Source organism: Babylonia areolata, chromosome 1 (genome assembly GCF_041734735.1).
Source record: "Babylonia areolata isolate BAREFJ2019XMU chromosome 1, ASM4173473v1, whole genome shotgun sequence".
NCBI classification, from domain to species: domain Eukaryota; kingdom Metazoa; phylum Mollusca; class Gastropoda; order Neogastropoda; family Buccinidae; genus Babylonia; species Babylonia areolata.
In genome coordinates this window covers 17,828,869-17,856,378 of record NC_134876.1, presented here as the reverse complement: position 1 = coordinate 17,856,378, position 27,510 = coordinate 17,828,869, and the positions used below count along the sequence as shown (strand labels likewise).

The 27,510-nt window shown below is 42.7% G+C and overlaps 1 protein-coding gene across 2 annotated transcripts in view; it reads right to left on the bottom strand.

Moving 5' to 3' along the window:
- The window catches only part of LOC143280238 (uncharacterized), a 188,346-nt gene that overhangs the window by 65,937 nt on the left and 94,899 nt on the right, over positions 1–27,510 (bottom strand). Inside the window, exons 25-38 of one of the 2 annotated variants that reach the window (XM_076584874.1) lie at positions 26,510–26,606; positions 24,987–25,331; positions 20,061–21,947; positions 17,199–17,416; positions 16,179–16,429; positions 15,464–15,752; positions 13,823–14,084; positions 12,531–12,757; positions 11,430–11,712; positions 9,346–9,435; positions 7,050–7,231; positions 5,606–5,681; positions 3,555–3,806; positions 1,090–1,302 (exon numbers count right to left, since the gene is read on the bottom strand). In XM_076584874.1, the coding sequence (XP_076440989.1) occupies positions 1,090–1,302; positions 3,555–3,806; positions 5,606–5,681; positions 7,050–7,231; positions 9,346–9,435; positions 11,430–11,712; positions 12,531–12,757; positions 13,823–14,084; positions 15,464–15,752; positions 16,179–16,429; positions 17,199–17,416; positions 20,061–21,947; positions 24,987–25,331; positions 26,510–26,606 (4,672 nt within the window). The remainder of the gene's footprint in view (positions 1–1,089; positions 1,303–3,554; positions 3,807–5,605; positions 5,682–7,049; positions 7,232–9,345; positions 9,436–11,429; positions 11,713–12,530; positions 12,758–13,822; positions 14,085–15,463; positions 15,753–16,178; positions 16,430–17,198; positions 17,417–20,060; positions 21,948–24,986; positions 25,332–26,509; positions 26,607–27,510) is intronic. The other variant, XM_076584881.1, reaches the window with a different exon arrangement.

Below are 27,510 nucleotides of genomic sequence, written 5' to 3'. Positions count from 1 at the left end.
CCCTCATCAACAAATTATATAAGTCCATGTACCAACAAGAAAATACAACTTCCCCATGGTTGATATTTGTTGGAAAGATACTAGAAATTATAGGCCTTGATCACATTTGGAAAAAACAATTCACATTCAGAGTACATAGACTGAAATACATGGTATATCAAAAATCAGAAAATGAATACATCCAACACTGGAAAGATAAAAGAGAAAAAACAATACGGCTAAAATTGTACAATACGATTGTAGCAGAGTGCAAAACTGAAACCTATCTTTTAAATATATCAGATACAAAACACAGACAAGCTTTAACAAAACTCAGAATAAGCGCGCATGACCTAAAGATTGAGAAGGGTAGATATTTGAATATTCCACAAGAAGACAGATTGTGCAGCAAGTGTAACGTACTGAAAGACAAAACCCATCTCCTTGATCATTGTATTAAATATAAAACTTTAAGGGAACAATTTTCAAAAGATATTCAAAATTCTAATAACACAGGAAATATTCCCAGTCAGGTGATGCAAACAGATGATGAATATATACAAACAAGATTAGGAAAATTTGTTTATGAATGCTGTTGCAATTTATTGCATTAACTGATTAATTAATTGTGTATCTTTCATTCCGGCATTCATTCATTTACCATTGCACTTGTGTCATATAAACCTTAAGGTTTCATGACAATAAAATCTATTCTATTCTATTCACACACACACACACACACTCACACACACACACGCACGCACGCACACACACACGCTTCCAACCACACTCACACTCACACACACACTCACACACACAAACACACACTCACAAACACACACACACACACTCACACACACACACGCAAACTCACACACATGCACACTCACACACACGCACACACACCCACACACACTTCCAACCACACTCACACACACACACGCATACACACACACACACACACGCACACGCACACACACACGCATACACACACACGCACACGCACACACACACGCACGCACGCACACACACACACACACACACACACACACTTCCAACCACACTCACACACACACACACACACACACACACACACACACACACACTCACCCCCGCAATGTGGAACACGATTGTGAGGATGCCACACACTACCGTTGACACAGATATACTGGCGAGGGGGCGGGGTGACGAACTTGTGACCCATGGGGCAGGCCACCTGACATGACACGCCGGAACCCACAGACCCATGGAGATGGGAGCTGCACGTTCGCTGACCTTTGCCCTGGGCAGGGACAGGTAACTCCCACAGTGGACATCGGTCAGCTGCACACAGCACACACACACACACACACACACTGTGTTGTTCTATTGATATCACAAGCAAAATTCTACCTGATCAACTTTTGCAAGTTGAGAGTAAAAACGGTAAAGTAATTCTACTTTTCTATTCTACTGTTTTTCATTGAAATGATTATATTGTACTGTTCTGAAGTGTTTTTACATTGAAATGGTTATATTTTACTGTTTTCTAGTGTTTTGCACTGAAATAATGATACTGTACTCTTTTCTGGTGGAATCATAACAATGCTGTTTTCAACTGGAATCATCAAATCAAGCTTATTTGCTGTAAATGGGATTGTCATATTGTGCTGTTTGGACATGAAAACCAATAACACCCACACCAACCACACCACAGTACGAGTGGAGGAGCAGAGGACCAGTGGTAATGTACCCAGCTAAGAAGCAAGTGCCCATGAGTTCAAATCACATAGATACAGAACGAAACTTTTAACCACCTGGCCGCCCCCTTCCACGAGACCTTGAGTGGTGGTCTGGGTGCTAGTCATTCAGATGAGACACCAAACCAAGGCCCCCTGTGCAGCATGCACTTAGTGCATATATAAAAAAACAAAAACAACCATGGTTAAACAAAGGCTTGTCCCTAAGAAGCATATGGCGCATACTCGGCATCGCCTGGCAAGACAAGGTGACAAACACCGAAGTCCTGACTTGCGCTGGCATCCCGACCATGTATACCATGCTGAGACAGCGTTGGCTGCGCTGGCTGGGCCACGTTCGCCGCATGCAAGATGGTCGCATCTAAAAAGACATCCTTTATGAGAGCTCACCACAGGGCAGAGAAGCATCGGCCGCCCACAGCTGAGATACAAAGACGTTTGCAAATGTGACATGAAGGCACTTGAGATCAACACTGAGTCCTGGGAGGACCTTGCAGATGACCGCAACAGCTGGAGAAGCACTCTCAAGAATCAGCTACGGATTGGTGAGGACAAACTGTCAGCTGCTGCAGCAGAAAAGCGAACTCGCAAAAAAGGGACGGCAGCCGACAGACCAGCATCAGCTTACACATGTGATCACTGAGATAGAGACTGTCTCTCTTGCCTCAGTCTCTACAGTCACAGGCGACGCAGCTTGGTCCAAGCAGACAGCCCAATTAGACATTAGGTCGGATATACTCTATCTATGGTCAGCCATGACCGAAGGAGGCCTACTACTGTCCCTGGTAAAAATTATGTGGAAAAATCCACTCTGATAGTAGAATAAATACATTTAACTCTACTGGGCAATTTGTAAGCTGAAAACACGAATTTCCTGTTTCTTTCGAGAATGACGTGTTTGAGCCTGGGAGGCCATTGTCACACGTGCAATCACTCAGTCCAGGTTGGAATAAAAATAGCTTGAAACCTCAGTGACAAGCAAAGATTGGCCACCGACAGTGGTTTGATGTTTTGCTATGCAATAAGACAAGACAGGAGGCCCATTCCCCTCTGTGTGAGGCGTGGAAATTTTTGAATGTCAGAACGTGTATAGCGGTAATCAGTAGGGAATGCCCTCGCCTGTCATTACTTGATATCAGGTAATTAGTAGGGAGTGAGTAAAAGTCAGGAAAAAAACAGAAAGAAAAAATGGGTGGTGCTGCGCTGTGGTGATGCACTCTCCCCAGGGGAGAGAGACAAAAATAATATGTTGTGACAAAAAAATGTAATATATTACAATGCAGTGCAATGCAATAGTGACACTGAACAACACTGAACACTGAAAGACAACCCCACACACACACGCACCACACTCCTAATGACATCACACAACATGATATAAAAACCAAACAGAACACACACACCACACACACATACACACATAACACACACACACACACACATGCACACACACCACACTACACACACACCACACCACAAACAACACCACACCACACACACATCACACCACACCACACACCACACCACACCACACCACACACCACACCACACTACACACACACACCACACCACAAACAACACCACACCACACCACACCACACAACATGAAAACCAAACACCACACCACACCACACCACATGAAAACCAAACACCACACCACACCACACACCACACACCACACCACACCACATGAAAACCAAGCACCACACCACACCACATCACACCACACCACACAACACAACATGAAAACCAAACACCACACCACACCACACCACATCACACCCCCCCCCCCACCGCCCCTCAAAAAAAACACACGGCAACGACGCCATAACTCACTGGTAGCAATGTAAAGAAAGGAACACGACGCCCCATTTCCAGACTTGTCCGTCACAGTCACAGTCACGTTCACCTCCTTCCACACCTCCACCACCGTACCAGGTGTGGGTTCGAACCTGATGCTGTCTATGCCACCATAGTCCGACATGGAGACAAGCCCGTCATGGTAGTATATGGTGACCGTGTCACGGTCGGTGTCAAAGTGGTGGCGGTGAACTTTCTTGATGCACTTGATGAAGGGGGGTGTCGTGTCTGTTGAGTGCCACGGATACACAGGAGTCATGAAAAATAATGAAAGGAAATGAAACAAAAAGAAACGTCTTTTTTTTTCTTTTTTTTTTCATGAGGTTAGTGGAATAAGCACAACTTTTTTTTTTTTTTTTTTTTTTGGTGTGTTTTGTTTTGTTTTTGCTTCTTTTACATCCAGCCCTCAAGGGAAAAAAAGTGAAACAGAAACAAGTAAAAATGAAAATAAAAAAGAATACAACTGACTAAAATTGAAATAATAATGATAATAATAATAATAATAATAATAATAATAATAACGGATACTTGTTGACCACTTTCCTCCCTGAAAGGGAGCTGAAAGCGCTTTACAATAAAAATAAAACACACACATACACATACACACACACGTGCAATCACGCATGTGCGGGTGTGTGCTGATTATCTGGTTGCGGTTTTCCGCAATTCATCTTTATTCTTATCTTATCTGTCTGTTATAATCAATGTGCAGTATAGTAGGCTATGTTTATAATTATATTCAAATAATGTTTCTTAATTCTTTCTTTTTTTTTTACATTAAGAATACTAGTTATTACCTGCAGTGTGTGGATGTATGTATGAAATGGTGTATGTGATATTTTTCACATTTGTATCTTCATAATATTCGTAAAAACTGTTGTTGACTTTTACAGTTATGGTCCCCATGTTGTTTACTTGTCTATGTTGTGATAATGCACCTGACCAAATTTCTCCAGTTGGAGATAATAAAGTTATTCTTATCTTATCTTATCTTATCTTATCTAATGTACACACGCACGCGTGCGAGGAGTCTGCATGGATTATAACTGAACATCATTGGAAAGGGATGGAAGGTCTATGTATAGGCGTTTTCAAAAAGATGTGCTTTCAGACTGGTTTTAAAAGACTGAAATGAGGAAGAGTGGCGAAGATCGTGAGGTAAACTGTTCCATACTGATGGAGCTGAATGAGAAACGGAAGAATCACCAAAGGATCAGGTTTTAACATGGGGAGTGAGTAGCCGCCATGAATCGGAAGATGATCTGAGTTGTTGTGGGGGGGTGTAGGTTTGAATGACTTCTTTCAAATACTGAGGGGCAGCACACGAAATGGAGTCAAAGGTAAGAGTTGCGATGTTATACCGAATGTGGGCAGAAATTGGTCACCAGTGAAGAGAATGCAGAAGATGAGTGATATTGTCAGTCTTTTTGGTTCCAAAGATTAACCTTGCTGCTGCGTTTTGAACTTTCTGGAGTTTATGTATTAAGTATTGAGGACAACCAGTGAGGAGTCAGTTACAATAATCAAGCCTGGACAAGACAAGAGAGCAAACTAGTGTTTGTGTTGTTTGGGTAGTAACGACATGACGGACGGAACTGATCTTTCGAATTTGAAAGTATGCAGCCTTGCAGAGGTTGTTTATGTGTTTCTTCATTGAAAGATTTGAATCAAACGTCACTCCCAGATTTTTCACTGAAGATACAAAGTCTACATCTGAATCTCCAATATTGAGAGAGAAAGGTAAAGAGCTGTTTATAGACAGTCTGCTTGAAGAAATAACGATAGCTTCAGAACACACACACACACACACACACATGCACGTACGCACGTACACACACACACACACACACACACACACACACTCAGTCTCTCTCATACCACTCACACACACACACACACACCCTAAAACACACACTCTCACACACATAAACACACTCAAACACACACAAACACAACACATACACACTCTCTCTCATACCACTCACACACACACACACACACACACACATACACACACACACACTGACCAATGAGGTGAACAGAGATCCTGCAAACAGCCCTGGTTCCTGCGGCGTCCACAGCAGATATGTTGACAATGGTATTCTGCAGAAAAATACACAACAATCCACAGTACATATGTTGACAATTGTATTATGTGGAAAAATAAACAACAATCCACAACAGATATGTTGACAATGGTATTATGTGGAAAAGTAAACAACAATCCACAGTACATATGTTGACAATGGTATTATGTGGAAAAGTAAACAACAATCCACAACAGATATGTTGACAATGGTATTATGTGGAAAAGTAAACAATCCACAACAGATATGTTGACAATGGTATTATGTGGAAAAGTAAACAACAATCCACAACAGATATGTTGACAATGGTATTATGTGGAAAAGTAAACAACAATACACAACAGATATGTTGACAATGGTATTATGTGGAAAAGTAAACAACAATCCACAACAGATATGTTGACAATGGTATTATGTGGAAAAGTAAACAACAATACACAACAGATATGTTGACAATGGTATTATGTGGAAAAATAAATAACAATCCACAACAGATATGTTGACAATGGTATTATGTGGAAAAGTAAACAACAATCAGCTTCAGTTCCAGTTTCAAGAAGATGTCAAAGCAAGCAGACTGATACAAACATGCAACACCATACCTGCTGTATTATAAAAAAAAAAAATAAAAAAAACACACACACACAAAAATAAGCAAGCAGATGCCTGATGCTCACATGATCTTACAACACACGCTGATCAGGCCTTCAAAGCCTGCCATGGTTTTGTGCAAAAAAAAATTATCAGAATGAAAAAAAAAATTTTTTTTTAAATATATATATAATGAAGTGATAGATACCTTGAGAGCAAATGATAGAAACAAACTAAAAAAGTTAATTAATTTTAGTGAAAATAACTCATAAAATAAATAAAATAAAATGAAATAATATGAAATATTACAAAATGAAATAAAAAAAACAAAAAAACACACAACAACAACAATGACTGGTTGATCAAATGGCCATTTCATCCAGGCATTTTTTTTTTTCTTCTTTACATTGTACAGCACAACTGAATGTGTTTTGCATTGAAAGGCACTATACAAATTAAATTATTAGCATTATCAAGATCAGAGCATATATATAATGAAGTGACAGATACCTTGAGAGCAAATGACAGAAACAAACTAAAAAAGCTAATTAATTTTAGTGAAAATAACACTTTGAAAATAAATAAAATAAAATGAAATAATATGAAATAAAACAAAATGAAAAAACAACAAAAAAACCAACAATGACTGGTTGATCAAATGGCCATTTCGTCCAGGCATTTTTTTTTTCTTCTTTTCATTGTACAGCATAACTGAACATATTTTACATAGAAGGCACTACACAAATTAAATTATTAGCATTATCAAGATCACAGCATCCACCACACACTGTACCTGTCTAAAGACGAAGGGTACGTGAGGTCGGAAATCCGGGGGTTGGTAAGTGACGGTCAGGGGTCCGCCCGAGTTGTCGCTGACGGAGGGGACGGGGATGGTGACGGGGAGGGGGCCGGTGGGACCCAGAGGCACTGTGATGCTGGTCTTTGGGCAGCCAGTGAAGGTCGGGGGCTCGTGATCTGATGTCATCATCATCATCATCATCATCGTCATCATCATCATCGTCATCATCATTATGATGATGATATTAATATTATTGATAATAATAAGAGAAAAGAATAGTAGTAATAATAATAATAATAATAATAATAATAATAATGATAATGATAGCAACAACAGAAAAGGACGGCAATAATAATAAATAATAATAATATAATAACAATTATATCAATAATAATAATAGCAATGATGATGATAATAACTGTACATATATATTCTAATAATTATCATTATTGCTATAACTATATATATATATATATATATGCGTGTGTGTGTGTGTGTGTGTGTGTGTACATCTCTCTCTCTTTTTCAAAATTATGATTATAATCATTATATTCATAATCATCATCTTTATCGTTATTGTTATTATAATACTAATCATCATAATAGTAATGATAATAATCATCATTATCATCCTTAACATCATAATCATAATAATAATGATAGCAATAATCATGATAACAATAATAATCATTACAACAATCATAATGATGTATCTATATACAACTGAATCTTGTGCGGAGACAAATCAAAGCACCTGAAAGACAAAACATATATATACACACAGACAGACAGGCAGAGAAAGCATGGACAAGAGGAGGAAGGGCTACCTTGGACCGTGACAGGTTTTAAGGCCAGACAATGCAATAACAAAGAAACAATGGAAAACAACAGAATAACAAAAAGGAAATTTTCTTCCTAAAATTACGTTTAAGTAACATACTTACCGTGACCCACTAGAGCAGACTCCGGCAGGGGTCTGATTCCTGTCCTGTGCAAACTACTACCCGCCTATGCGGAGAAAACGAAAGTAGGTTACCTCCCCTTTGCATCCCTGACTACCGCCCTCTTTTTCCGGCAGCCATCTTGACTCCTGCTCCTGTGTTCTGCATATGGCTAATTTTTTTTTCGTATTTTCTGTCTATCGATTCTTTGGCGCTCTCATTTTGTGTCTAATGATGAATTACAACAGGTCACAAAACTACCTGGCCCGATTGGGCGATCGAGCTCATATGAAGACGCGATCACAATCGACCAGCGGACACAGAATTTTAGGACATGACTGTGAGGCTTTCTCTTCAAATTCTGCCATGCATGCATGTCTGGAAGAAAAAAACTGGATCTTATCACTGCTCCATGTGTGATGACACACATCATACAGGCCTCTGATCTGGGCTGTTTTCTGCTGCAGATATTTTAATAATAATATAATAATAATAATGGATACTTATATAGCACACTATCCAGAAATCTGCTCTAGGTGCTTTACAAAAACGCTTTTGTTAACATAAAACATTATATCTATGTTACATACACACACCAAAATGTGACTACACACATACACACACACACACACACACACACACACATTATATCTATGTTACATACACACACCAAAATGTGACTACACACACACACACACACACACACACACACACACACTGCATACATACATTTTAACATACATGTGTATCTAACAGCTATCCTAACACATACTCACACACAGGCAGGCACAATCTTACATAAACACACGCACACACAATACACATTCATATACATGTATGTAGTTATGTACACATACATATGTATACACACATAGTCAAGCACAGCTAACGCAAAGGAAGTGGACCTGCCACAATTGAACTTATTTTGCAGGAAATTCTTTCACTGTTTTGAAAGCGATGATCTGAAGATAATGCTACTACGTGGCCCGAACATGTGTATGATGTGCATGATGTTTGGAAGCTGTACAGGTGATGCTTGCTGCATGTGCAGAGAACAGTGACATATCATGACATCATCCCCAGGTAACCTAATAAACTGATACACAAATCTCATCTCCAGTACACATCATTTGCACGTGCCACAGCATGAACCAACCCTCTCATCATCATTTGCACATGCCACAGTGTGAACCTTCTTCTTCTTCTTCTGCGTTCGTGGGCTGCAACTCCCACGTTCACTTGTATGTACACGAGTGGGCTTTTACGTGTATGACCGTTTTTAGGCAGCCATACTCTGTTTTCGGGAGTGCAGTGTGAACCAACCCTCTCATCACTTTAAATGCACTGACCTTGACAAGCAGGTAGGGTGGTGTTCCAAAACGGCCTGGCGTTGTCATTCACCTGACGCGTGTCTCTTCGTCTTCTCTCAGACATCAGACCTAGAACAGAGGGAGAGTATTCACCAAGACTAACCTCTGAGGCCTGAAAAGAAAGACTCAAATTTCTGGCAAAGTCAGCATCATTCTCAGTTCTATTCCTACAGTCTGTTAAAGTCATTCTGACAGTTATCAGCTCTATTCCTGCAGTCTGTTAAAGTCATTCTGACAGTTATCAGCTCTATTCCTGCAGTCTGTTAAAGTCATTCTCACAATTATCAGCTATATTGCTGCAGTCTGTTAAAGTCATTCTGATAGTTATCAGCTCTATTCCTGCAGTCTGTTAAAATCATTCTGACAGTTATCAGCTCTATTCCTGCAGTCTGTTAAAGTCATTCTGACAGTTATCAGCTCTATTCCTGCAGTCTGTTAAAATCATTCTCACAGTTATCAGCTCTATTCCTGCAGTCTGTTAAAGTCATTCTGACAGTTATCAGCTCTATTCCTGCAGTCTGTTAAACTCATTCTGACAGTTATCAGCTCTATTCCTGCAGTCTGTTAAAGTCATTCTGACAGTTATCAGCTCTATTCCTGCAGTCTGTTAAAGTCATTCTCACAGTTATCAGCTCTATTCCTGCAGTCTGTTAAAGTCATTCTGACAGTTATCAGCTCTATTCCTGCATTCTGTTAAACTCATTCTCACAGTTATCAGCTCTATTCCTGCAGTCTGTTAAAGTCATTCTCACAGTTATCAGCTCTATTCCTGCAGTCTGTTAAAGTCATTCTGACAGTTATCAGCTCTATTCCTGCAGTCTGTTAAAGTCATTCTCACAGTTATCAGCTCTATTCCTGCAGTCTCTTCATGTCATTCTTACAACTGTCAGCTCTGTTTCTGCAGTCTGCACATGTCATTCTCATGGTTATCAGCTCTATACCTGCACTCTGTTCAAGTCATTCACACAGCTACCAGGTCATGTCATCTGCATGGGAGACAGCAGAATCCCGAAAATGTTTCTGTACGGCCAGCTGAAGGACTGAACCCACAACCAAGGACAACCCTTTAGAAAATTGAAAAACACCTTGAAAACCAACCCAAGGAACTGTGACATGGAGTGACAGCTGAAGAGAATAACAATAACAGTAAGTAAAGAAATTCTTCCTCGTCCACATGTACTGTATTTGTATTTCTCATTTTTGTCACAACAGATTTCTCTGTGTGAAATTGGGGCTGCTCTCCCCAGGGACAGCGTGTCGTTACACTGAGAGCACCACCCATTTTTAAAAAAAATTTTCCTGCGTGCAGTTTTATTTGTTTTTTCCAATCAAAGTGGATTTTTTTACTGAATTTTGCCAGGGACAACCCTTTTTGTTGCCGTGGGTTCTTTCACGTGCGCTAAATGCATGCTGCACGTGGGACCTCAATCTATCGTCTCATCTGAATGACTAGCGTCCAGACCACCACTCAAGGTCTAGTGGAGGGGGAGAAAATACTGGTGACTGTACCGTGATTCGAACCAGTGCACTCAGATTCTCTCACTTCCTAAGTGGACGTGTTACCTCTAGGCCATCACTCCATTGTCCTTGTCCACATGTCTTGTATTTTGCACAGTCAGGAAAATCTTTAAATTGTTCCCATGCCTTTGTCTCTTTATTTGACAATATTATTTCTTTCTGTTCTTTTGCCTGTTTTATTTCACAGCTAAACACTAATTCTCATCACATGTTCTTTGTTGCTGTTTTCTTTGTGTGAAATTTGGGCTGTTCTCTCTGGGAAGAGCACATTTCTATGGTGGAGCGCCACATTTTTTTGGGGGGGGGGGGGAGGGGGCAGGGGGGGGGGGGGGGGGAGCGTTCTGTCTGCAACTAGTGTAAGTGTATTTGTTTTACTATAAAACCGATTTTTTTTTTTTTTAACAGAATTTTCCCAGGGACCATTCTTTTTTCGCCACAAGTTCTTTCACTTGCGTGAAGTACATGCCGCACACAGGACCTCGATTTATCGATAACTTCATCCAAAAGACTGTACGTGATGCAGCGCCAACCTCGGGAGGACTCACCTTTGGTCTTGGTGATGCTCTCCTCCAGGGCAGCGAACAGGTCGCAGGTGTGGGTCTGAGCGTTGTACACCCGTCCACTGAAGCACCCCCACCTCTCCTCCGCCTTGGTGAAGTTCTGGGGGCCGGAGGCCTGCGGGCAGGAGGCGTTCACCTGGGTCATCATGGTGCTCACCGGGTCCCCCAGGGAGTCCTTCAGGTAGGAGTACAGGTGGGCCTTGCACTGGTTCACCGGTTCTGAGCTCCCCGTCAGGCTGAGCAGCACGAAGGGGATGGAGATGACAACCTGGACAGGAATGTAGCAGGATTGTGACAGGCAGGTCGCTTGCTCCATACTTTCTCTGTGTCATGTCTGTCACCGTGTCTCTCTCTCTGTCTGTCTGTCTGTCTGTCTGTCTGCTTCTCTCTTTGTCTCTTTCTGTCTCTCTCTCTGTCTGTCTCTGCCTCTCTCTCTCTGTCTGTCTGTCTCCTTGTCATTATCTGTCTGTCTCTGCCTCTCTCTGTCTGTCTGTCTGTCTCTCTCCTTGTCATTCTGTCTGTCTATCTGTCTCCGTCTCCCTCTCTCTCTCTCTTCGCCTCTCTCCCTGAGAACTATTTGAAAAAGAACTTTGGCCTAGATTTCAATAAAACATGTTCGCTCATACTCTGCCCCTGCGCAAGGATGACACACAAATTCGTGAAGCGTTCCATATTTTTATTTATTTATCTATTTGTGTAAGCTTATCTATTATTTATTCACCTTTTTTTTTTCTTTTTCTTTTTTTTCCTCAAGGCCTGACTAAGCGCATTGGGTTACGCTGCTGGTCAGGCATCTGCTTGGCAGATGTGGTGTAGTGTATATGGATTTGTCCGAACGCAGTGACGCCTCCTTGAGCTACTGAAACTGAAACTCATACTCTCTAAGTACAATCTTAACTGTGCGTCTGAAAATAAAATAATAATTCTGCTACTACGAAAATGACAATGACGACTGCAACTGCTACTACTGCTTCTACTACAACTACAAATAATGATAATGATGTTAATAATAATAGTAATAATGATGATGCCGATGATGATGATGAAAATAATAACAACAACAACAACAACAATCAAAAGGTATACCTCTGTGTCAAGGTGGGACAACTGACTATTGTGCAGCAGGGAGATGATTCTCTCCCCTACGGTGGACACGTTGCAGAGGGCAGCGGTGAGGAACTGGGTGTGCACGTCCTCCATCACGGTGACGGACAGCGTGTTGACCGACCTCTCCAGTGCCTTGCGACACACCCCCTGGGACACTGTGCCACTGATGGTCAGCTGTATCTCCACTGTCAGTGACGGCAAACTCTCTGAAAGCAGAGGAGGAAGATGGCAGAATAGTTAAGATGCTTATCTTCCAATAAAGTATCCGTGAGGGTCTGGGTTTGAAGCTGTCAGTGATGGCAACCTCTCTGAAAGTTGAAGGAGGTAGATGGCAGAATGGTTAAGACGCTTATCTGCCAGTAAAGTGTCCACGAGGGTCTGGATTCGAATCCCGGTCTTCCCCTTTCTCCCAGGTTTGATAGGAAAATCAAACTGTAGCATCTAGTCATTGGAATAAGACAGATAAACTGAGGTCCCACATGCAGCATGCACTTGGGTAAAATAACCCACGGCAGCAAGAGGTGTTGTCCTCCAGCAAATTCTGTAGAAGAAATCCATTCTTGACAGCTACACAAATATATATATGCATGCACTCAAGGTCTGACTAAGCATAGTGGGTTACGCTGCTTGTCAGGCATCTGCCTAGAAGATGTTGTGCACCGTATACGGATTTGTCCGAACGCAGTGACCCCTCTTTGATAAATTGAAATTGACACTCTCCAAAAACGTGTGTGTGTGTGTGTGTGTGTGTGCAGAAATACACAACAGATGAGTTATCCAGTTAGCGAGCAAGTCTGCATGTATACTTACATTTAATGTATGTGTGTGTGTGTGTGTGTGTGTGTGTGTGTGTGTGTGTGTGTGTGTGTGTGTGTGTGTGTGTGTGTGTGTGTGTGTGCAGAAATACACAGATGAGTGGTTATGCAGTTAGAGAGCAAGTCTGCATGCATACTTACATTTAATGCATGTCTGTATGTGTGTGTGTGTGTGTGTGTGTGTGTGTGCAGAAATACACAGATGAGTGGTTATCCAGTTAGTGAGCAAGTCTGCATGCATACTTACATTTAAAGTACATCTGTGTGTGCATGTGTGTGTGTGTAGATACGTGCGTATGTATGTGTCTGTATGTGTGCACTTGGACATGCACGTACAGACTACATGTGTGCTTACATATGCCTAGCATCCATATGTGAAAACATGTGCGCACTCACGTGTGCCTGCGTCCAGTTCATACGCATACCAACAAAACACCTTATCGCTCATTCACCCACCATCCAAACACAGAAAGTTGTAGTCCTCAAAGAAGTATCCTGGGTCGCAGAAGAACGACGGGTTAGCCACGGAGGTGAGGGTGGCCGGACTCAGCTGAATGGAGGAGCAGTTGAGGAGATAGGAGGTGGGCAGAGTGACGTTGGGCAGGTGTTTGGCAGGCTGAGTGAAGACGCTTGTCAGGTGAGAGCCGCACCTCAGGATCGCCGAGCGAGTCACGGTCTGCGTTAGCGGCAACAGTCTGACTTCTGCCGTGGCCATGATCTGGAATGAGATTATTTTTGATTGAGTTTTGTTGTTGTCAGCACTGCACTCATTCAGACTAACGCAGGCTCATTCTGACTGTAATACAGGAATACAGGAATCTAACACAGGCTCATTCAGACTGTAATGCAGGCCAATTCAGACTCTGGCCCATTCAGACTGTAATGCCAGCTCATTCAGACTCTGCCCCATTCAGACTCTAATGCAGGCCCATTCAGACTCTGGCTCATTCAGACTGTAATGCTGGCTCATTCAGACTATGGCCCATTCAGACTGTAATGCTGGCTCATTCAGACTATGGCCCATTCAGACTGTAATGCTGGATCATTCAGACTATGGCCCATTCAGACTGTAATGCTGGCTCATTCAGACTATGGCCCATTCAGACTGTAATGCAGGCTAATTCAAACTCCGGCCCATTCAGACTGTAATGCAGGCCAATTCAGACTATGGCCCATTCAGACTGTAATGCCGGCTCATTCAGACTCCGGCTCATTCAGACTGTAATGCTGGCTCATTCAGACTCCGGCTCATTCAGACTGTAATACAGTATCCAATGCAGGCTTATTTCAGACCGCAACGCATGCTCATTCACTCTGTAACAAAGGATAACTCAGACTGTGTAACACAAGCTCACAACAAAGACAAAAGTTATTGCTCCATTCCCTCAGACTGTAAAAAAAAGAAAAAAAAAAGGGTTCATTAAGACTGTAACAAAGGCTGATTCAGGCTGCAATACAGGATCACCAAGGCTGTAACAAAGACCATTTCAGGCTATAACAAAGGCTCATGTAGACTTTCACAAAAGGTTTATTCAGACTGTAAGACAAGTTCACTGTAAAACAGGCTGATTCAACCTGTAACAAAGGCTCATTCAGACTTTGACAAAGGTTATTCAGATCAGGCTCAGTGAGACTGTAATAAAGACTCATTCAGGCTGTAACAAAGGCTCGTTCAGGCTGTAAAAAAAAAGGCTTATTTAGACTGTAACAAAGATTGATTCGGGCTGTAACAAAGGTTCATTCAGGGTGTTACAAAGGCCCATTTAGCATGTAAAAAAGACTTATTCTGATTGTAACAAAGGCTCGCTCAGACAGTAACAAAGGCTCATTCAGGCTGTAACAAAAGCTTATCAAGACTCTAACAAAGGCTCATTCAGACTGTAATAAAGGCTCATTTTGAATGTAATCAAGGCTCACTCACTCTGTAACAAAGCTCATTCAGACTGTTACAAAGGCTCCCGGCTCATTCAGACTGTAACAAAGGCTCATTCAGACTGTAACAAAGGCTCAGTCTGGAGCAAAGGCTCACTCACACAGTAACAAAGGTTTCATCTGGCTGTAACAAAGACTCACAACAACAAAAAGGACAGCACTCACCTTGTTGGCATCATGAACCTCGAGGGAGAGATTTCCCGTGATGTCCACAAACATGTTGGAACAGTTGCCGTCGTAGTTCTGCAGGTACGGTTCCAGATCAGCCAACAGCCTTGTCACACCCTCTGTGTACTCCGCCAGGCAGGCTTCCAGGCTCTTTCGATTGTGACCCGTGACCCTGGTGAAGGACACCCTGAAGGTCAAGGTCATCCTGGGGATGGACTGGACGGGTGTTGGGGGTGTGGTGGCGCTAGGGGTCGGGGTGGCTGCCGTCAACGGTGTGGTGATGGCTCTGTTACACAGACGTAGTGATATGTGACGTGACGACGCCTTTACCGCTGTCTTTTTTGCCGTGATGTTGTGTATCATTAAGAAAGAATTCCCATACACATGTGTCTGTGTGTGCATACACACTCTTCATCCATTCTCCAGATACACTGCATGAAAGTGTACGTGTGTGTTGAAAAGAATGAAAGGATGCATGTCCAAATCACCTTGTAGTGAACAGACAATAAACCAATGAAAAGAAGTTTGTGTGTATGTTTGAGTGTGTGTGTGTGTGTGTGTGTGTGTGTGTCTGCATGTGTCTGTGTGTGTCTGTGAGTGTGTGTGTCTGTGTGTCTGTGTCTCTGTGTGTGCACACACGCACATGGCATATGTGCATGCATGCGAGTACACACACGCACATGTGTGTGTATGTGACTGAGAAGTCTCTCACCTCTGACATATGAAGATGGTGACGTCCAGCAGGTATCCCTTGGGGCAGTCCCAGGAGCTCCTGGTGATGTTGATGTGCCCCGGCACGTAGCTGGCCTGCTGGCAGAACATGGGCACCACCTGCTGACCCACCTGTTCCAGCTTGGACGGCAGCAGGCTCAGCACGCTCTCCCTGAACTCCCCAGCACACCGCTCCACGGACTCCGCTCCGGATGTACGGAACTTCAGCGAGAACTGTATGAACACGGTCGCCTGAAGAAACAGAAAGTCTAAAATGGGTCCTGGTCGTCTGACTACATAACCACTCCAGCAGCAACAACAACGACAAAATACACATACTGACTCCATCCACCTCTTTTCAATGTTTTCTTCAACTTGGTATTTAAAACTTGTGCACTTTCTATTGTACGTGTGTGTGTGTGCATGACAGAAACCTGAACCGAATGACACAGGAAACGAATGATGAGTGCCCAAAGACACTACAAAAATAGGCAACCTATTGCACAAATGATTGTTTTGTATTAGTGTATTGTATTACCTTTTTTTGTCACAACAGAATTCTCTGTGTGAAATTCATGCTGCTCTTCTCAGGAAGAGTGCATCGCTACACTGTGACTGCCACCTTTTTTTTGTATTTTTTCCTGCCTGCAGTTTTATATTGTTTTTCCTATCGAAGTGGATTTTTCTACAGAATTTTGCCAAGGGTCAACCCTTTTGTTGCCATGGGTTCTTTTACGTGCACTAAGTGCATGCCACACACGGTACCTCAGTTTAACATCTCATCCGAATGACTAGCATCCAGACAACAACTGAAGGTCTAGTGATGGGAGAGAAAATACTGGCGACTGTTCCGGGATTCGAACCAGTGGGCTTTGATTCTCTTGTTTCCTAGGCGGGCGCATCACCTCTATGCCATCACTCCAGGATGATTACGTGTTTTGTAAATCTCTTAGAGCTCTGACTCTGACCCTGAGGACAGGCGCTATGTATAAGTATCCCTATCCAACAACACTGCAGTCACCTGCGACCCCCTGAAGCGGATGTTTCCCGACAGCAGCTCCACAGTGACGTCAGAGGCGTTGACACAGGCGCTGTGGTCGGTGATGGCGGCATTGAAGTTGCGCATGATGGCGTTCACCTTGCTGTTGATGTTGACGTGAACCTTGTCGAGGCAGGTCATGTTGGAGAAGCTGCCCTCCATCTTGTCCTTCACCTCCATCAGGAACATCGGCCATGTGACTGTGGAGAGGTGGGGTGGGGGTGTTGGGGGTATTTGGGGGGGTGAGGGGGGGCGGGTAGGGTGTAGGGAGAAGCAATGTTTAGTCAGACAGATGTACTGTGCTATGTTTACGTGGGATTAGTCATCAAACACACACTGAGCTCTCAATAGGTGGTGGTGTTATTTTTCTCAGATTTTTTTTTTTAGTTGAAGTTTTCATAAATTCTTTATTAATCTTCTTTGCTGGGCCAAAACTTTCGACAATTGTGGGGTTCAAACCTGGGATTAGTCATCAAACACACACTGGGCACTTATTAGGTGTTTTTTTTCTAAGATTTTTTGGGGGTTGAAGTTTTCATGCATTCTTTATCAATATTCCTTGCTGAGCCAAAAATTTTGACAATGACGGGGTTCAAACCCATACCCTCCTAATCGTCAGTCCACACTGCTAATTCATGTGAATGCTGAGCAGCCATCCATGCTAAACCAGCGCATCATTGCTGCTCCAGTCTAACACCCACAGGAGCTGACTCGACTGATGTAAGTCGCTGGTCATACTCCACAAATACACATTACAAGCACACTCGTGGTTTCTGCCTACTTTGTAAAACAAAGCATATTGTTATAAAATATTGTTTTAACATAACCAAAAGAAAAACAATAACAAAACAGTCACAAAAAAACCAACAACATCACAGCCAACATACAAGTTAGGACAAGCAGAACAGCCTGTTCTCTAAAACATGGCCAAAATGATCTGACATCAACAAAATTCATATGCTTTTTTTTTCTTACTGCCTTTCCATGTCATGCTCACATCTTCAATTTTTCATCATCCCCACCCTTGGCTGAAAGCTTTCTTTCCACAAAATCAAATAAAATCAAAGCTGTTTGTAACTAAAATATGAGCAACAGACAAACAAACTTATATGATATGTCTCATTTGACAAAACAATAAGGGATTTATGCCGTGTTATGCATGCATCATGCATGTGTCTGTAAGTGCCTGTGTGCATGCACGCACGCACGCACACACGCACACACACACACACACACACACACACACACACACACACACGCTTTCAGATTTCAATAAACTGTCATGCAGTGCAAGATTTCAAGACCTGCTTAACTAGTCTATATAATTCATTCAAAACAAACAAAAATAAACACAGCGAAAAACACATTTTCAAATCCAACCTGGAAATCATCGTCAACTTACAATGGAAACTTACCATGAAGTATTTTCATTATTAACCCCCACCCCCTCCCAAAGACAGACCCAGGGAAATAGCATCCATTCCTCATGCAGCTAGCTACTGAAGAGTACAGGGAACAGGCACACACACCCACCAGCCATGCAGGACGCTCTACGACTACTGACCACAACCTCAGGGGGGGACAGAACCACCACCACCATCGTCATCACCCTTACAACATGCACGGACAACATGCTCTGTCTCACCGTTACCACTCTTCCACAGAAACCGTCACAAAAGTGTGTTTCATACAGCACGTGTTGGGCCACTGGTCACACAACAAATCATCAATGAAAAATAAATAAAAAAAGTTTTAACCTGAAATATGGTCAAAAAGAAAAAGAAAAAAAGATAGAAGCATTCTTAAGCGTAATGAAATGCCTTTTTGTTGGGGTTGGGGGTGGGGGGGGGGTCTTTTTTTTCCTGCTCCATAATATGAACAGTTTCAGTGACTTTTCTCTTATTTCATTTTATTTTCCCTAAAAACCTAAGTGCGTTGGATAACGCTGTTTCAGGCACCTGCTTAGCAGATGTAGTGTAGCGTACATGGATCTGTCCAAATGCGGTGATGCCTCCTTGAGCAACAGAACTGAACTGAATGTTTCAGTCGACTTGGGAGTGGCCTCTCCGAAGTCTCCCCTTTACCCAGTGGAACTTCCAAACTTGTTCCTGCCGGGCTTTCCACTGTCACTATTTTTAGTCCAGAAACTCGCACACAGACCCCATAAACTACAGAACTTAAAACAACATTTGGTCAACTAGGTTTCTGATTAAACTTATTTCAGGTCAAAACCATACCAGCTCTGCGTAGTTTTTTTGTTTTGTTTTGTTTTGTTTTGTTTTTTTTTGCTGGCGCATCATCTACACCATTTCAGTGGCATTACTCCCACGCCTCTCATTCCGAGTCCCCCATACACAGCCACACCCAGGTTCAGCCGTCAGTCCAATTGCCATCAGTCCACAGGGAACTATCGATGTTACGTCACCTGTAAGCCAACACTAGAGGAGACCCTGCACTGCTTCTGAGTCCCTTCGGTGGTGTTCGGTAGTGCCTATTCTGATTTATCGTACTTAGGACACCACCGATTAAGCCCCCTACTGACGACAATAACAGCTTAGTCATGGAGCCAGACTGAGTGAGCGTCTCCCCCAGAGTGGAGACTACCTCCAACAGCAGTCCCCCATGAATCTGCTGATACTAAAGACCTTGTCAAGACTCACCCCAAGCGCAGAAGTTTAGGGGTATGGAAACTGAGGTCACCATGAGGGCAGGGCATGAAAGGCCACGTAATTTGGGGGTTTTTTGTTCATTTTCCATACTTTGTTGCTGACCAAGCGGTGGGACACGAAGCGCATGAAACACACTGTGTTGTGGCGTGAGAGCAACTGCAGGGCCCTGGCTTACTGTCTAGGTACCCAGTGGGCACCGTGGTGAATTCTGGCTCATGGATCACAGCACTCGTCTTGCTGGTGCTGGGGTGGCTCGTGCCCTGCTGCCACCAGGGGGTGCTTGTGGCCGCTGTGGTCTTCACTGTGTGGGGGGAGAGGGGGCTGCTTGGGGCTCGTGTTGTGACTGGTGCTTGTGTTGTAACTGGTGCTTGTGTTGTTCTTGGTGCTTGCGTTGTTCTTGGTGCTTGAGTTGTCTTTGGTGCTTGCGTTGTCTTTGGTGCTTGTGTTGTAACTGGTGCTTGAGTTGTAACTGGTGCTTGTGTTGTTCTTGGTGCTTGAGTTGTAACTGGTGCTTGAGTTGTTCTTGGTGCTTGAGTTGTAACTGGTGCTTGTGTTGTTCTTGGTGCTTGAGTTGTGACTGGTGCTTGTGTTGTATCTGGTGCTTGTGTTGTCTTTTGTGCTTGAGTTGTCTTTTGTGCTTGTGTTGTTCTTGGTGCTTGAGTTGTTCTTGGTGCTTGTGTTGTCTTTGGTGCTTGTGTTGTCCTTGGTGCTTGAGTTGTGACTGGTGCTTGAGTTGTGACTGGTGCTTGAGTTGTCTTTGGTGCTTGTGTTGTGAATGGTGCTTGAGTTGTTCTTGGTGCTTGAGTTGTTCTTGGTGCTTGTGTTGTCTTTGGTGCTTGTGTTGTGAATGGTGCTTGTGTTGTGAATGGTGCTTGTGTTGTCTTTGGTGCTTGAGTTGTATCTGGTGCTTGTGTTGTTTTTGGTGCTTGTGTTGTGAATGGTGCTTGTGTTGTGAATGGTGCTTGTGTTGTCTTTGGTGCTTGAGTTGTATCTGGTGCTTGTGTTGTTTTTGGTGCTTGTGTTGTTCTTGGTGCTTGAGTTGTTCTTGGTGCTTGTGTTGTCCTTGGTGCTTGAGTTGTGACTGGTGCTTGTGTTGTCTTTGGTGCTTGTGTTGTTCTTGGTGCTTGTGTTGTTCTTGGTGCTTGAGTTGTTCTTGGTGCTTGTGTTGTGAATGGTGCTTGTGTTGTGAATTGTGTTGTGAATGGTGCTTGTGTTGTGAATGGTGCTTGTGTTGTCTTTGGTGCTTGTGTTGTTCTTGGTGCTTGTGTTGTAACTGGTGCTTGAGTTGTAACTGGTGCTTGTGTTGTCCTCGGTGCTGGTGTTGTCTTTGGTGCTGGTGTTGTCTTTGGTGCTTGTGTTGTAACTGGTGCTTGAGTTGTAACTGGTGCTTGTGTCGTCCTTGGTGCTTGAGTTGTAACTGGTGCTTGTGTTGTTCTTGGTGCTTGAGTTGTAACTGGTGCTTGTGTTGTTCTTGGTGCTTGTGTTGTAACTGGTGCTTGAGTTGTCCTTGGTGCTTGTGTTGTGAATGGTGCTTGAGTTGTATCTGGTGCCTGTGTTGTTAGCGGTGCCTGTGTTGTTAGCGGTGCCTGTGTTGAGTCTGTCAACCCAGTTGTCAAGACAGTAGGGCTGACTGTTGATGTGAGTGCGGATGGTGAGGGAGACAAAGTTAGGGTCGTGGCCGTCAAAGGCCTTTCTGTGGTCCAGCCAGTGAAGCCTATACTCGCTGTGCTGGAGTCAGAATCTGTCGTGCTTGCTGGCGGAGTCAGTGGGGATGTGGGTGTGGATGTACTTGTGCCTGTGGTGTCCCTGCTTGTGCTGAATGAGAGCGACTTGGACGTGGTGGAAGATGTGAAGGGATCTGAGGGGGTGGTGTTTTTCATTGATTGGGACGCGGCAGTGATGTCTGTACTGAGTGTCGCCTGTGGTGTGGTGTGGTGAGGGGTTGCCACTGTCCACCCAGTCGAAGTTGACCCTGCACCGGGGTCTTCCGAGCCGGTTGTGGTGGTGCTTCCAGTGAAGGAGGTGGACCTGGTGGCTGTGGTTGGAGCTGCTGTAGCAGAGGCTGTTTTGGAGCAAGAAATAAAGCAAGAGCCTCAAGCAATGCCAGACGAAAAAGACTATCCCCTGTGCCAACAACAAAAGAGAGAGACAGACAGGCCCCCTAGAGTGGAAGACCCAAACAAAAATAAGGCCAAGCAGACAGAAGTATGGTAATATGATGGTTGTAATGTACAGAGATCAGTTCTGCGAATGATGAAAACAGAATGTGATGGTTGTAATGTATATCAATCAGTCTGCAAATGCTGAAACAGAATATGACGGTTGTAACAGGTCAACTTTTCCTTCCTTCATTTTAAAAAGAAACTTGGAATGCTCTTGGGTTATCTACAGACATGAATTTATAAGTTTTATTATCTTTATTCTTTTGAATTAGAGCTATGCATGTATGTGAATAACTGGTGTGTTTTGACTGGTCGCTTCACTAGAATTTAGCACTATGTAAATACTTTTTATCATCATTATCATTATTATCATTATCACTATTACTATCATCATCATCATCATTATAATTATTATGATTATTATTATTACTATTATCATCATTATTACTATTATCATCATCATCATCATTATTATTATTATTATTATTATTACTATTATCATCATTATTGCTATTATCATCATTATCATTATCGTTATCATATCCTGATCATGAATAAGTAAATGTGAACAATAAATAAAACGAAAGAGATGAAGAAACACAATGACAGCGGCAAGGAAAAGGTAGCTGATACAATATATACAGTTCAGAAAACTGAGGAAAACCAAACGACCTGACCAGAAAGGCTGAAATGAAGAGCAGGCAAGGCAGAAAGCAAGAACTCATGCAGAGAGGAGGAGAATAATGACATGAAAAACAAAAGCATGCCTAAAATATGTCACTAACAGAACGAGGGATTAAACAAAGTATCACAAAAAAAAAAAAAAAAAAAAAAAAAAAAGTAAAAACAACGTATCAAACCCAAAATAACAGGAAAGACTAAAACGTATCAGGAACATTGAAGAAGAATAGCAAAAAAATGAAAGGGAACGAAAAACAAAGATACTCAGAAACAATGAAGAAGAATTCTAACAAACATAAATAAAACGAAAAGAAAAAAAACAAAACAAAAAAACAATAATCGGAAACATGGAAGAAGAATTGCAAAAAAAATAAAAGGGAATAAAAACCACAATTATTAAGTGGTAAACAGATGCTAACAAAATTAAAACTTTTTTTTTTTTTTTTTTTTTTTGGATGAAATAAATAAAACCAAAAAAATCCTACAATTTAAGACTACTTCAAGAACAGCTTTAGTTCAATCACAATGTGAAAGTCTGGAACAAAACATTCCAATGTATCTGCAGTCAACCATATTTTATTTTGTAAAGAGGGCAGTTAATGTGTACATTTTTTAAAAATTGTTTGTTACTCTTTTTAATTTTTTTTTTAAACCAATTCTCCCTGTGTCTTTCTCTGTCTTATTCTCTGTCTCTCTCTAGACCAGCATCATAATCATAATCCTTGAATACGAAACATTTTGAGTTCTGAGTTCTCTCCACCTCTGTGTGTGTGTGTGTGTGTGTGTGTGTGTGTGTGAGAGAGAGAGAGAGAGAGAGAGAGAGAGTGTCTGTGCGTGTGAGAGTAATAGCAGTTATGAAAAGACACTTTATAAATAAGCAATGCTAAGTCGTAAAACAAACCACAAAGAAATAATCCCCTTCTCACTATATAAAGTAATACGCATGTTCCTGACACACGACACGGGAACAACCATCTGCTTTAAAATATATGTATATACATATAATAATAGGTAAGCACGCTAATATTCATATTCCTGACTGATCTAATAGGCAAACAATCTCCCTGCTCATTCAACGAATATAAAAAGGACAAGCAGCCAACCTATTTTCTGAGCTAATACATAAGATAATAACTCTATTGAAAAACAAAAGAGAGATAGGGATACATGTATCAAAGTAGGCTAAAATACTGTCTTGAGTAATATACCATACAAGCATTTTCCTTATACAAAAAAAAAGAAAGGGAAAGAGGCTATCACAAACATTTTCAGCTATGATGCCAAAACCCCACTCTTTATAAAAAATATACAAAATGCTACACATAGAAAACACAATCACATAAATATTCTTGACTAACACCTGAGAAGCTGTCTTGTGATTACAACGCACTGTACTACCACCCTCTTTAACGTACATAAAGTACACAGGAGAACATACTAACATACATATTCTTGACCATCACCTTGAAGAAACTCTCCTACGATTACAATGCAATAGGCCATATCAATATGACCATTACCCTGAAGAAACTCTCCTGCGATTACAATGCAATAGGCCATATCAATACGACCATTACCTTGAAGAAACTCTCCTGCGATTACAATGCAATAGGCCATATCAACACGACTATTACCTTGAAGAAACTCTCCTGCGATTACAATGCAATAGGCCATATCAATATGACCATTACCCTGAAGAAACTCTCCTGCGATTACAATGCAATAGGCCATATCAATATGACCATTACCCTGAAGAAACTCTCCTGCGATTACAATGCAATAGGCCATATCAATACGACCATTACCCTGAAGAAACTCTCCTGCGATTACAATGCAATAGGCCATATCAACACAACCATTACCCTGAAGAAACTCTCCTGCGATTACAATGCAATAGGCCATATCAACACGACCATTACCCTGAAGAAACTCTCCTGCGATTACAATGCAATAGGACATATCAACACAACCATTACCCTGAAGAAACTCTCCTGCGATTACAATGCAATAGGCCATATCAACACAACCATTACCCTGAAGAAACTCTCCTGCGATTACAATGCAATAGGCCAAATCAACACGACCATTACCGTGAAGAAACTCTCCTGCGATTACAATGCAACAGGCCATATCAACACAACCATTACCCTGAAGAAACTCTCCTGCCACATCAATACCCAGGTTGTGGTGCGGAGTGCAGCGAAGGAAACAAAGCCCTCCCCCAGTGCCAGAGAAAAACTCACTCTGTGGAAACTTACCTGTGGAGGACCGGGAGGCGTCCGTACCATCGCTGGAGGTCAAAGACGCCGTCGTTGACGTGGTCAGTATATCTTTGACGGTTGACCGCGTCGTTGTCGGCACTTGCCCGCCAGTTGACAACGATGATGACGGATTATCGATCGTCACAGGAGAATTAACAGTGGTGGTGGTGGTGGCAGGGGAAGACGTGATGGTGGTGGTGGTGGTAGAGTGAGGGGTGAGGGTGGGGGGAGCAGGGGTGGGGAAGACAATGGTGGTGGGAGTGGAGGTGGAGGGGGAGTGTGCAGTGGGGGTGGTGACGGTGAAAGGGGGAGTCACTGTTGTTGGAAGTTCTGACACGCAGGCTGGAAATAAATCATTATAAAAAAAAATAATAATAAAAATAAGATTATGAAAACTTGCCATTACCAACACCTTATCCCATCTGTAAACTATACAAAGTCACAGCATCAAACAAACATTAACTCTTTTACTGTGCTCAAAATTCATGAATACCTGATGCACTCACTCAACATTTCACGAATGACTTTAAATAAATAACTGTGCATATTTAGCACAGACAAGTCTTGGAAATAGGTATTTTATGTGGCACATATACATAAACAAAATCACATCATGTATATTTTGCAACAGCACACCCCCACAACCCAACAATACCAGTAATACCAGGATGCAAAGAATCTGCTATTCTTAAGAGAAAGAAATACATATAAGTGAGAAAGAGAGAGTGAGAGAGAGAGAGAGAAAATGTGTGTGTAAATGGGGGGTGTGTGTGTGTCTGTGTTTGTGTGTGTGTGAGAGAGAGAGAGAGAGAGAGAGAGAGAGAGAGAATGTGTGTGTAAATGGGGTGTGTGTGTGTGTGTGTGTGTGTGTGTGTGTGTGAGAGAGAGAGAATGTGTGTGTAAATGGGGTGTGTGTGTGTCTGTGTTTGTGTGTGTGTGAGAGAGAGAGAGAGAGAGAGAGAGAGAGAGAGAGAATGTGCATGTGAGTGGTGTGTGTGTGTATGTGTGTGTGCATGAGTGTGCATGCAAGTGTGTATGAATGCATGTGTGCACGCATGTGTGCACATGTGCATACGTGCATGCATATATGCTTGAATGCATGTGTATGTGAGCATGTGTGTGCATGTGTGCCTATATGAGTGTGTGTATGTGTGCTGACCGTGACACCAAGTGGCCATGTAATGACCATGTGTGCAGGAAGGGACGTGTGTGTGTGTGTGTGTGTGTGTGTGTGTGTGTGTGTAAGTGTGTGTGTGTGTGTGTATGTGTGTGTGTGTGTGTTTGTGAATGTGAGTGAGAGAGAGAGTATGAGTGTGTGAGAGAGTGAGTGTATGTGTGTGTGAGCGCGTGACATTCGAGACAGATAGACACAGGGTGTGTATGTGTGTGTAGGGGGTGAAAGGGAGACAGAAAGAGAATATGTGCAAGTGCGAGTGAGAGTGTGTGTGTGTCTGTGTGCCTGTGTGTCTCTGTGTGTGTGTATGTGTGCTGGCGATGACACCATGCGGCCATGTGCTGACCATGTGTGCAGGATGGGACGCCTTGGTCACACTGCAGGTTCCCGTTCATCAGGTCCAGACCGTGGGGACACGTCCACCAGCGCTCACTGGTGTCCACCTGCCCTCACACACGCCACAACACACCACCCTCAACACCACGCAGTTTTCACTTTCAGGCCTTGACAGCCTGCACTGTGTTTGTGTAAAAAACATTAACATCCACAAACGCACAGCTCCCTCCCTCATGACACACTCATTCTGTCATACACACACCACAACACACACCGACCTCATCATCACGCAGTTTCAGCTTCAACCAGGTGCAGACTTTTCCATATGCACTGCTCCACATCTGCGTTCAAGAAAAAATAGCCCCTCCCCCCCCCACCCCCTTGCATCCCACCCACACACACACACAGTGGAGTGATGGCCTAGAGGTAACGCGTCCGCCTAGTAAGCGAGAGAATCTGAGCGTGCTGGTTCGAATCATGGCTCAGCCGCCGATATTTTCTCCCCCTCCACTAGACCTTAAGTGGTGGTCTGGACGCAAATCATTCAGATGAGATGATAAACTGAGGTCCCGTGTGCAGCGTGCACTTAGTGCACGTAAAAGAACCCACGGCAACAAAAGGGTTGTTCCTGGCAAAATTCTGTAGAAAAATCTACTTTGATAGGAAAAACAAATAAAACTGCACACAGGAAAAATACCAAAAAAATGTGTGGCGCTGTAGTGTAGCAACACACTCCCTGGGGAGAGCAGCCCGAACTTCACACAGAGAAATTTGTTGTGATAAGAAGAAATACAAATACAAATACAAATACAACGCCCCTCCCAAAAAACAATTGTCTATCACATTAACCTAACATGCTGGTCAGGCTTTGAAAGCCGACCTTTTATTTGTGTAAAACATTAACATCCGCAAATGGACAGCTCCTTCCAAACCACCCCCCTCTGGCTGCACCAAAACTGTCATGGACACATCACATTACCATCAACACAGCTTCTGACAACACACACACCC